The sequence below is a fragment of the Physeter macrocephalus genome, chromosome 1 (assembly GCF_002837175.3).
Source record: "Physeter macrocephalus isolate SW-GA chromosome 1, ASM283717v5, whole genome shotgun sequence".
NCBI classification, from domain to species: domain Eukaryota; kingdom Metazoa; phylum Chordata; class Mammalia; order Artiodactyla; family Physeteridae; genus Physeter; species Physeter macrocephalus.
The window spans coordinates 135,878,424-135,891,555 of NC_041214.2; the positions used below are offsets into that span (position 1 = coordinate 135,878,424).

General features: G+C 36.7%; 1 protein-coding gene across 1 annotated transcript in view; it reads right to left on the reverse strand.

Moving 5' to 3' along the window:
• Positions 1-13,132, reverse strand: part of TMPRSS15 (transmembrane serine protease 15) — a 148,067-nt gene that overhangs the window by 38,252 nt on the left and 96,683 nt on the right. The window contains exons 17-18 of the mRNA XM_024120341.2: positions 9,303-9,413; positions 7,834-7,963 (exon numbers count right to left, since the gene is read on the reverse strand). Of these exons, the coding sequence (XP_023976109.1) occupies positions 7,834-7,963; positions 9,303-9,413 (241 nt within the window). The remainder of the gene's footprint in view (positions 1-7,833; positions 7,964-9,302; positions 9,414-13,132) is intronic.

Consider the following 13,132-nt stretch of genomic DNA (forward strand, 5'->3'; position numbering starts at 1 on the left):
CTCCCAGCCCCCGCCCGCCCCGGTGGGTGAGCAGACAAGCCTCTCAGGCTGGTAAGTGCCAGTCGGCACCCATCCTCTGTGCGGGAATCTCTCCGCTTTGCCCTCCGCACCCCTGTGGCTGCGCTCTCCTCTGCGGCTCCGAAGCTTCCCCCCTCCGCCACCCACAGTCTCCGCCCGAGAAGGGGCTTCTAGTGTGTGGAAACCTTTCCTCCTTCACAGCTCCCTCCCACTGGTGCAGGTCTCGTCCCTATTCTTTTGTCTCTTTATTTTTACCCTACCCAGGTACGTGGGGGTGTTTCTTGCCTTTTGGGAGGTCTGAGGTCTTCTGCCAGCGTTCAGTGGGTGTTCTATAGGAGCAGTTCCACGTGTAGATGTATTTCTGATGTATTTGTGGGGAGGAAGGTGATCTCCGCGTCTTACTCTTCCGCCATCTTCTCACCGGCCCTTGGCAATTAAATTTTTAACACACGCCTATTCTAGAAGGAAGACTAGAGGCAAAGCTTTAAGAATAGACTATTTAGTAAACCCTAAATGTGCTACCCTGGGATTTTGAAGTGCTGTTCCATAGTGATGTTTTCACTCTCTGGCTGAGAAAAATAGAGATTATGTATACACGTGGAAAAAATGACACACATAAAGCTTGTATTCTAAGATTGTGTTCTATATATGCAGCCTCAAACTTTATATGAGAAAAGACTGCAGTTAATGGTGTAGATATATTGTTTTGGGTTATTCAGAACTGGAAAAAACATTCTTTTGGAAAAAACTTCTAAAGTACTCCCATAATTAAATTTTTTGTTGTAAATATTGGTATCAGCAACCTAAGAGTGGTGTATAGAGGCCATCAGTTCATACAGATATTTCCAGGTGTCAGTGCTGGATGTTAAAAGTTGGAATTTAATTGGAGACAGAGTACCTGCATTTCAAATCCTTCCAAATCAAGCTCACCTTTTTCAGACTGAACACAATTTATTCCAGTTTGTATTCATAGTAAACAGAATATAAGCAGCAGAAGTTTCTGACAAACTATTTCTTATTTTAAGAAGTGATGGAGACGATAAAGATATATTCAATATTTAAAATATTCTTGGCAAAATAAAAGGTTAGCAACGATATGTTAAGTCACCATTTATTATTTAGAAACAAAATCTCAGAACTGAAAAATTGAACTGTTGAGAATTTATTCAAGGGATGATAGTTTTCTCCTGTCCTTATCTGTTTCTATTTTAGAATATAGAAGCCTCCCTCCCCCTCCCCAAACAACAGGATTTAAGGGAATGGTGAAGATATTTTGGCTTGGGGAAAACCATAATATCTTGTTTTTATGTAACAAACTTTAAGTGAAAAAAAAAGTCTTTGAGGAAAACACAAAAACAAATAAAATCCCCAACTCTGTTAAAAGACTTTTATAGACTGAACAACTATGTTGCAGAAAATTTATTGGTAGATGATTCACAACTGACCAAAAGAGATTTTCTTAACCTTTATGTGTATAATTATAGTCTCAGTAATTTCCTTGCCACATAAATCTCTCTGGGTTACAAAATACCCGTCTGAGTGTAAGTCAAAATAAAAGTTAAAGACAAAGAGATTTCTCCTTAAATTGTATTAATAAAAATAAGTGACATTTCACATAAAAGAGTACCTTAATTCCCAATAATATGTTTTCAAATACTTAGTGGGATAAATCAGGAATGAATTTTTTCCAAGCAAGCAATAATACCAACCTGTGTTTGTTGAAAACTTAGCCATGAATTTTTTTTTTAACCCTTTTAATTATGTCCTACTTATAGTGGCCTTTTAAAATTCTCTAATTTTGTTTTGATATACTGGGGGAAAAAGTTTTCCAGAGAAATTAAAATAGGCTAGTGTTGGAATCACAAGCTGAGGAATCCCCTGGGTTAAGTCAGAGATGACCCTAACATAGGGTATTTAAACCTGGTTGCAGTAGGGAAAAAATGTTTGTTTGTTTGTTTTTACTTTGTTTTTAACACCAGATGAAATCAAACTGCCAAACTGTGGAGATGTTTTGTACAATTTCTGTGTTTTCTACTGAAACAAGTACACAAAGTTCCATGGGTTCCTTTGAAATGAGAGGACTGCTTATCAGAATCACGGGGGCTTCTTTAAAGAACCAAGACCTCTGGGCCTCATTCTAGCCAAAATTCCAGCCTGGGTTCTATGGAGCCCCTAGTAGTTCATGGTAACCTGTAGGGGGCTTATAGTTGGAGGAGAAATAATGACATCTTTATTTTTACTAGCCTCTAATTGAAATATAGTCTTTTCTTCTGATACAAATTCAGGTGACTAACCACAATATTATTAGAAACACCTATACTTTTGCCACCAAAACAAATTGCAGATATCTTCAGATCACACTGCAGTTACTGTATAACTGGAAAAATATCATTTATGCTCAGTTTTTTTTTTTTTTTTTGTGGTATGTGGGCCTCCCTCTGTTGTGGCCTCTCCCGTTGCGGGGCACAGGCTCTGGACGCGCAGGCTCAGCGGCCATGGCTCACGGGCCCAGCCGCTCCGCGGCACGCGGGATCCTCCCAGACCGGGGCGCGAGCCCGGTTCCCCTGCATCGGCAGGCGGACGCGCAACCACTGCGCCACCAGGAAAGCCCCCTATGCTCATTTTTGATAGTACAGTAATCATTGGAATCACCAGTATATCTTATTTACTACATTAATAAGGAAATATACCACACTGTATTTTTAATACTTTGATAATTTTTTTTCAATGTAATGAATTTCCTTTGTAATTATGTGTATTTTACTTTATGCAAAACTATGAACTTAAGAAGAGGTTGGCAAGTTTCACCAGACTGCCAAAAATGCCCATGACACACACAAAAGAAGGTTAAGGACACCTACCCTAGATAGTGGTCCTCAAACTTCAGTGAACAGCAGAATCACCTGAAGAGCTATTCAAACACAGATTGCTGTGCCCTGCTCTCGACTTTCGGACCAGTGGGTCTGAGGTGGCGGTTCCAGAATATGCATCTGTATACATGCATCCCAGGTGTTGCAGATGCTGCTAATTTGCTTCTTTTTTTTAAAATTCATTTGATTGAAGTATAGTTGATTTACAAAGTTGTGTTAATTTCTGCTGTACAGCAAAGTGATTCAGTTACTAATGTGCTTCTAAAAATCACACACTGGGAACCACTGACCTAGACCACCCTGAATCTGAATGTCTGGGACCATGACTGGGTGACTGTAACGCATCACCAGGTCTGGGAGCTGCTGATCTAGCTTCTGGATTACAAATCAGTGGTATGGTGGTACGCTTGCTTTCATGCCCTTGCCCATAGCATATGTAATTACCTAGTCACTGTGTTTTCCCCAACCCTGTTAGATAATAAGCCTAAGATGAATCTTAGGAAGTTACGCAGTTACAGTAGTTTGCTATTATTTTCTCTTTACTTATTTTTAATTCATGCATTTCTAATTCTAAAACAGGAAAAAGACCCATCAGAGTTATAAATTGCAATTCTGGCAAATGATGAGTTTTTTAGCTAGGTCAGTTAAACCAAGTAAAATAAAATTTCTTTTCACCCCCTCCCCCCAGCGCCCCTACCTGACCAGCTCACTGCCTCACTCATCCCACCCTAGGGACATAGCTAAGACTAAAATTAAAATTTCCTTTGGTGTTGGACTTGTAAATTAAAATTTAAAAATAAAAGAAAATATTATTTAATTATTTTTGTGTCAAGTTAGCAAATAAAAAGAAATCATTTAAAGTTGAATGTAGTAGTTATATTTTTTCTATTAATTCCTGTATCTAATCTTTGTTGTTGTTTTATGTTAAGGCTTTTTCCCACATAGTTGAAAATTTGGGGACACTGACAGAAAATATAGTCAGGCAGAGGAGCATTATTTTTCTACCAATTTCTTAAACTAATAGGAAACACAGGTTCTATTTTCAGTTTTCCAGGAACCTATTTTTAGTGCTAAATTGTGAATACAAATTTGCTGTAGTGCTTACACAGGAAATTAAATTATCATGCTCTATTTATTTGGAAGGTTAACTTAAAAAAATTTTACCCCTCACCACCCCCCCTAAATTTTTGAAACACCTCTGAAATGGAAGAACATTGAAGTAATTCCGTTTCTTATTTGAGGTTTCAGAATGAGAGGCTCAACTTGATGTTTTTGATATTTGAACTGAAGGTATCTAGCCAGGACTATTATGCGATTTAAAAATTAACACCAGCTCCTCAGAGGGCTGCCTCATGGGGATACATATAACTAACTCTATTTTAAAAACATTAGTATTTCCTGAATTTTGTAGAGCTGTACAAACCTGATGACTTCTCGTTTTTAATCGCTTAGCAGGGCAAAACAACTGCATAGTTCATTTACTGGGTTAGTAACAGGGTAGTGTGCTTTCCTAGGAAATACCATTTTAAAAATCACTACTCTAAGTTTCCTTAACATTTATTCTTGCATCAGTATAAAATGTTTTCTTTCATACTTTGATCAGAGACATGAAAATGTTATTCAAAGTACTTTTTACTTATGCAGCTATCAATGGCAGGGAATGAAAATGTTTCATTTAGAAAAGGAAAGGCTGATGAAATCTGCCTCATATGATTTACTAGAATCTGTGGGGAATTGCATTTTGTACCCTATCTGAATAAATAATCTTGAGAGACTACAGTGCCTTTTTAATAAATTGACTCCTAAATTACTTCCCACCGTACCAAACACATCATTTTAAACTCACCAAGTTTTCTTTCATTACTGTGCACCACTCTAGACAAATTCTCATTAAGGCTCTAACTTTCTTTCAATTACTAGAGCACTATGGAAACTATTTAATAAGTGCAGGCCCAAAGATTAAACTCTTTGCAGAGATTACCTGACTCATTTCTGAGGAAAACAAGCGCCTGACTTTCACGAAAAATATTGTATCCAAGAGTGGGATGAACTACTCGCTTTTCACACACTAAAAAATCTAGTTTTCTGTCCCTGTCTCCATCTGGAAAGACTGTGATTCATTAGAAATGAGGTCAGTGAACTAGAGAGTAAAATCTGGTTGGGGGGAAAAACATGTAAATAGATAGTTGTATGAAATTGTCTGTCATCCACACAGCTCAGGCCATTTTCTAGAAAGCCTTCCCTGACATGCCCAAATTGAGTATAGGTTCTTCTATAGCACATTGTATTTATCACATTATGTTGTAATTCTTTTTTTTTAACATCTTTATTGGAGTATAATTGCTTTACAATGGTGTGTTAGTTTCTGCTTTATAAAAAGTGAATCAGCTTATTTATGTGTCTATCTCCACCACATAAGCATTTAAAGCAAAAACTATGTCTCATTCATCTGAAGACCAGGCACAATATCATTACCAATGCTTAGATTTCCAATCTGGGAGTAAATAAAATAATATATTTATATTAGCAACTATTAAAAAATAATAAAGATAAATGTTTCCTTTCCAATATGTTCTCTCATGCAACTGAAGGAATCAGCATTATATAATCACCCAACAAATTTTATTCAAATGCATTCAAAATATTTCTGCCAAAGAAGATATCAATCACTTTGATCTTTGTAAATGATTCATCTTAACCCCGATCTATCCTCGAGGAAACAATTCAGCTAAGATCCACAAATCACAGTGGAAAGAACACCTGTGTTTATAAGCATATAGTGATGCTTAGGTGATGAATTGGAACTCAAGCTCCTGTGTAGTAAAAGTCCAATCATCCAGGGCATTTGGATTCATCAATTGCGGACACATGATCAAGTAACCCATCTCCTCAGCCTAAATTTTACTAAGTTTCTGAGTCTATAAAATAGCTCCTCAGCATTACTGGCAAGTTTAGTAGTGGAAGCAAAGGATTTCCTAGGGCCTCACCTGCATGAACTTGTTATTGAACTAAAATCAACACTAATGTAGGAACCTGGAGTCAGCGCCACTTATCCATTGCTTTACTTGAAGTGGGGATAAACAATTGTCCGTTTCAGTGTTTTGTTGATTCTTCATCAAAAAACATTATTTCCCCTAACCTACTCTCCTCCAAGACTCTTTATGTCGCAAAGCTCCCCAGGTTAAAAGGGTTTTTGTTAGAACACAAACTATAATGTATAATAAAAGGGATAAATATATATAAGTTGCAAGGTTTCCAAATAATACACATAAACCAAATTGATGATTATTTACATGATGGATGGTAAAACTCACTTCCTCCATTTGAATTTGATAGGAACTGCCTTCCTGATGAGGATGACATCACTTGCATGAGACTTGGAGCTGGGGAGTTCCCATTCTGAAGGAACACCATTTCGGGAGGTAAAGGGAGCTGACAGCTCTCAATCCAACTAGTAGTTATCCAACTTCTAGTATCCAAGAACTTATAGAGCATTTCTGACACTCTGACTGGGACCTCAACACATTTTCCTATTGTAAAATATCTCTATGTGGTGGTTAGGTGCTATTTTTGGCACTGGTAATCAATATAACTCTCCAAGTCTACTAGAAATTAAACACTGCACTAACATTATTTCTAGTGGAAAATATGTTTTGGGTTAAAAAATAAACATTTTGAAATAAATTTCAAAAATCTGTGTATAGCATGATGACTCTATGAATTATTAATCAGAAAGAAGGGCCCCTTAAGAGGAAAGCAATCAATTACCTTTGATTTTGATGAACTAGAAATAGCTGAGATAACTTGGAAATGCTGGGAGTATAGGTGGATGTGGACTTAAATTATTTTCCTTTGTAACTTTGTGTAATCTTCTAAAATAAATTAGAAAACAATTCTCCAGTTCAAGGCAGAAAGGAAATTATAATGATTTATAACTGGCAAATGTATATTTCTGGCATACATTTATTTAGCTAGAAATATTTATATCTACATATATACTTATATATAAAGAATAATTTATTGCTTCAACAAATATTTTTTAGCACCTGTATTTTGAAACAAGGATAAGTCTAGATATTAGCAATGCAATAATGGATAAAATAGACATGGGGCTTACATTTATAGACTTCTTAATTTACAGGCCAACCTGTAAATAATATAGTGCTATGAGTGATAAATAACCATATGTGACCCAATATGGTTAAATCTCTCAAATCATGAATACCAAAGGATCAGAATGGTGAATTAGAGTTGACAGATTATACAGCTTAAATGAAGTAAATTATTACTACTTATCACCCACCATTTTTCACCTCATCACTTTTGAGACTGATGGGAAGGTAAAAAATGAATATGGTGAACTTATATATTTGATGTAATATATTATGATATTAAACTGAGATGTAAAGTTTTGGTGAATCATTAATACGGAATTGTCACTTGAATTAAGACTTGTAATTTTGCATATTCTTTCTCACAATAATTATACTGATACAAATCTTCTGAAAGAACTATTATGAACATGTCGCAAAGATACAGCAAAAGCGTCTTCTCTGCATTACCCTTGTGATTAGTTATATACATTATAATATAGCATAAAATGGAATATTTCCTTTTCTTAAAATAATCTACAGAAAATATTTGATGACATGAGAAATGTTCATGTGTAAGTAGGCTACAAGACAGAGCATAATATGGTATTTTGTATGATTTTGTAATGTACTATTTCTATATACTTATATTTATGTAATATTTATAAAAAGATTATTAACTGTGGTTGTTGTTTGAGAATGGGGTTAGGCAAGATTTTATTTTCTTCCTTTTGATCATGTATATTTTCTAAATTCATAACTTCCATAAATTTTAAATTTCTTAATAAACCCAATTTGAAACCCATAAAAAAGCTTGAGAATACTTTAAGAGAGAGCTGGGTAGAATTACTTACCCTAGTCCCAGCAGCTGACAAACATCATGTGAAACCTGGGTCGTCCAGTTCTCAGCACAAGCTACATGCCATATGCTCTGGATTCTGAACTGCACCAAACCACGGTTTGTTGTGCCATTGAAGAGACGCACTAAAGAGATTAGATCATACATAGGGTCATTGTGACCTAAGTTGATAAAAGAAAATGATGGATTCTATAAACTAAACATGCAATGTTCTTAACATTTAGAGTTTAGAGATTGATAGTATGTAATTTTTCGTAACAGTATGCTGGAAGTCTTAAGTTGAAAAAGATAAATTTGGTAGACTTAATTTTGCTCTTTCATATGACTATAAAAAGAGAAAGGGCAGAGATATGCAAGTTCACTGCATACCAATACAGCAAATAAATAGAAAATAAAGCTTTTTGAAGAGAATATCTTACAAATGTGTTCTCTAAAAGAAGGAAAACTCAAGTTCAGGAATAACTGTAAGCATTTTTTTTCCTACTTCTTTCTCCAGAAGCTATTTTCTTTGCCCTTATTCTTTTGCTGTTTGGTTTCCGTCATCTTCCCCTCCATTTTACAACCATTTTGGATAGAGTGTTAAGGCCATTAGTGGCTAAGTGGGGATTGGGTTAAGCTAAGCTAGTTTATCAAACAGATAAAATATCACCCATCATAGTTTTACCCACAGACACCATATTGTAATTCTGTAAGTGAATGTTATGTTTACATTTTTTCCCTATTATAAAAAGAATAACAGCATGGACTTTAGAGTTAGATAGACTTAGGCTGGAAACACAGCTCTAGCCCTTGCTAGGTGTGTGATCTTTGGCAGCCCCTTAGCTCCTCCAAACCTCAGCTTTCTCATGACTGAAATAGAGTTAATTCTAATTATGTTAAGATCGTTTTTCAGCACTTAGTTACAGTGCATGGCACACTATAAATAGCATTAAGTATGTGCTCTGAAATAAAAGTAAGAGAGTAAAAGTAGCCATTACTCCTAATGTGATAGAGATCTGGAGTGGGGCTGGACAGGAGTCGCAGGCAGGAGGAGTAGTAGATACTGAAGAATCAAGCATGTGAAGGAACGAGTCTAAGAACGACAGTTATAAATGAGCCTGAGGGTGCCTCTGTGTGTAGGCAATGTACAGAGTATAATAGTTAATAAGAGTGATGCTAGAGTGCCTGGTGTGGGCTGTTGTCTCTCTGTGGTATTTTATGTTTTTAACCTGAAGATGGGTTGTCCTAGACTTAAAGTTATTAAATGTAGTCAAGTTTAAACAAACAAACAGAAACAAGAGTTTGCATGTTAGCTCTTGTTCTAACCAGAATGGTGACAGCAGTGCTGAAATCAGCAGGAGATCATAACCTCAGAGTACCAAAATATGTCCTAATAAATATAGTCATAATCTTCCTTTCACATCTGTAGAATCCAAATGTAGAGGTTAAGCTGATAAAAAGTATTTTCCTAAAAATAAAACATACCACAATGTGCTTCATCTGAGCCATCCTTACAGTGTGGAAAACTGTCACAGAGATTCACCAGCGGGATACACTCTCCATTCTTACACTGAAAATTGTCTTCCTTGCAGGGCTCTATGGGGAAAAAATATGTATTGTATAGGATAAAGAAATGACAAATAGACAGTTCTAGAGTACCCATCCCATTTCTGCCCTTTTAAACATCCTGTTATTTGCCACAGTGCATAGTTAAAGCTGGCTTTGATATTGACTATGACTACTCGCTTTCTGCTCAGAATGTTTCTGCAATAGTTCTGTCAAAGCCAGAGGCATGGCTTAAGAAGAGTGTGTATAAAACCTGAAGCATCTCCTTTGCAGCAGAGGGCAGGGCAGTTCCAAGAGATGGCTGAGAGGTTTTGGATATACCTCTCCCGCACCATCTCTGTGAGTCTCAAATTCTTCCAACCCAAATGAACATATTGGGCTGGCCAAAAAGTTCGTTCATAAGATGTTATGGAAAAACCCGAACAAACTTTTTGGCCAACTCAATACAAGTAACAGCCACTGGCATGTTGCACAAGCATAGAAAGATCTCTTGGTTTTACCATCCAAATGATACCTCCAAACCTTTATTATATAGAAATGTGGAAGGGGCCTTTTGGTGGGATCAAAGTTGGACCAGGCTGGAAGCAGTGAGCTTGATTAAAACGTGATGAGATGGGAAAAAATCATCTAAAGAAATGGGACCTGCAATAGTAGTAATTTGAAGGGAGGTAGGAATGGAGAGCCAAACAAGAAAAGCAGGGTTGGAGTCATGGGAATGTGCTTGGACATAAAGAAACAGAAGGAAAATGAAGAGGCTGGACAAGGAAGGAACTACTGGAGTAGATCCGGTAGTTTTTTCCAGAATTTGAGTTGTGCAAAAAGATGTCTACTTGAAATACTCATTGTTTAAAAGGAGTGAGAACTATGTTTCCTGTAAATGTTTGTTTAAATCTTAAGGACTTTTTCCCTGGGAGAGTCTTCATCTCACTGGAAAAGAGGGGTTTGCTTTCCTCAAGTTGTTTTCTGATTATGACTTGGGAGGGGTAGCTACATCCTGATATTAGGATCTCTGTTGGGGCCACACGGGATTTGGACCTTCTGAGAAAGGAAATAGTAGTTGGGTATGGAGAAGCTTGAAGTTTCTTCCCCTAGTGGTGCATGCACAATAATAACGGGGAAGAAAAAGCACTTGAAAAAAAAAAGGAACAGGGAAACCTGTATTTTAAAAGATATTAGTGAATATTAATCATTGACTACTATACTGTACTGCTTTCATAGATACACGATTCATGTTAAAATGGTTTCAAAAACAAATGGTACTGGTCTCCATAGAGACTTTCTCAATTTATGATGACCAAATGTAATGACACCTGAAAGGAATAATTTCTGTTGCTTTAGAGTCTAGGTTGTAGCCCCAAATCTGTGAGCATTGACAAATACTGTTATGTTCTAAAGAGAGGTACTAAATGTAGCCATACTAATACTTCCAAAATTACCAAAACTAGTCCAGAGACTATAAATTTCTAGCTATCACCTATTTCCAGCTATGAAAAAGAGGATTCGAGTTTTTTTCTAGAAAAAGACTAAATAAGGGTCTTAAGGAAGAGTGTTTTCATGTGCAAGACGGGAGGAAGTTGCCATCCAGCAAACCAAGTGAAGGATGCCCCAAGAGAACCAATTCATACTGGGTTGACTTAAAGAAGAGAGGCCATCTCACTCCCCAGCTGAAAGTTTATTACACTGCAGAGTCATAAGGGCTAGTGCTTACACAGGACTAGTGCAGGGACTTTCAGATACTTTTTTCAGCTGGGACCACAGTAAAAATACATATTTTAAATCATACTGTAGGGCACACCCCAGTGTGTATATGTGTGTGAGTGTGTGTGCATGTAACTAAATTAAAATTTACTCTTACTTTGTTCTGTTATTTCTATTCTATTCTATTCTATTCCATTCCATTCCATCCCACCCCACCCCATCCCATCCCATCCCATCCCATCCCATCCCATCCCATCCCATTCTATTCTATTCTATTCTATTCTATTCTATTCTATTCTATTCTATTCTATTCTATTCCATCCCATTCCATCCATTTTGCTCCATAGCATAGAATGCTGGCCAAAACTCAATAAATTGATTTCATGATACACTTTTTGAAAAATACCAGACTAAACTGAAGTATAGTGAAAAATGTCATGGGAGATGGTAACTTTAGTGTCCTAAATTTTGTGGGTAGATAGCTGTATAAATAAAGATTAGTATTCACTTCCTGTGTAATGAATTTAGAAGCCAGACATTTGGCTGGAAGTTTCCTTGATGATAGTTAAGTGTAAGAGAGAGGGTGGCAGTAGAAAAAACCTGCATTTTCTCCATGTGCAGGGCAGTGCATGAGTTTCCCTTTGGCCACATGTACACTGGGAAAGATAATTGAGTGACAGCTGCCTGTCAGGACAAGCTGGCTCCAGCACAAATAAGTGGGAATGAAGCCTAGCTGGTGGGGATTAGGAGCAAAGCAGGGTTATAAGATATCACAAGGGTAAGTAGTGTACTACCCATGCCTACTGTGCAGTGGTCCTGGGGAGGGGGGAGAGGAACACATCAAAGAACCCACAACTCTGTTCTACAAAAGAGTTAGCATTTGTCCAGGAGCTACTGTTAGCTGAAAGAAAACTACAGTGGTGGAAGATTATCCTTTTCTGCCTCTCTTCCAACACTGGAGCTATGGGAAGATGGAAGGGAAAGAAAGTGGGAAATACGTTAAAGACAATATTTCCACCTTCTTCTACTTTAAGTTATTGGGCCAAGATTTGTGCCTGAGTTGGGAGATTAAAAAAAAGAGCTGTGACTTAGATGATATTAAAGTTTTGATGTTGTATTTGACTGTACATTTTCATACCTAAAAGTGAGGTTTAATTACCCAGTTAAGAAAATTGCATACCTAAAATAACTGGAAAAATGAAGAGATCTACCTCAAATATCCCAGAATAAAAAGAGAGATTTGAAATAAAGTAAGTAGAGAAAAATAAAGTTTTATCTGTTTATATTCTCATCGAGTCCATTCTTTAAATTGAATGTACAATGTACTATCTATAATACCCTTATGCCTTGTTTCTTCATTTTATATGCTTAGGACTTGACAAAATGACTGGAACAAAGTAGGAAATCAGTAGATATTTGTTAAACGTTAAGTGAATTAATTTATATTAAATGAGTGATATGCCTCAAAAATCAGTATGAACCTTAGTAATAGAGTTGACGCAATACAAAGAAATCTTTAAAAGTATGATTTCAAAAAAAACATTTAAAAATTAGGCAGTTGATTGGCTGATGGTAACTCTATTGATTTGAAAAATAAAAATTGATTCTATGAATTATGAAGATAAAATTTACTATTTGAGTGGTGGTTAAAACATAAGCTCTGGAATCATATGACTGGTTTGATCTGCAGCTTAGCCATTTCCTTTTTTTTTTTAACATCTTTATTGGGGTATAATTGCTTTACAATGGTGTGTTAGTTTCTGCTTTATAACAAGGTGAATCAGCTATACATATAGATATAGCCCCATATCTCTTCCCTCTTGCATCTCCCTCCCTTCCACCCTCTCTATCCCACCCCTCTGGGTGGTCACAGAGCACCAAGCTGATCTCCCTGTGCTATGTGGCTGCTTCCCACTAGCTATTGGTTTTACATTTGGTAGTGTATATATGTCCATGCCAGTCTCTCACTTTGTCCTAGCTTACCCTTCCCCCTCCCTGTGTCCTCAAGTCCATTCTCTAGTAGGTCTGCATCTTTATTCCCATCCTGCCCC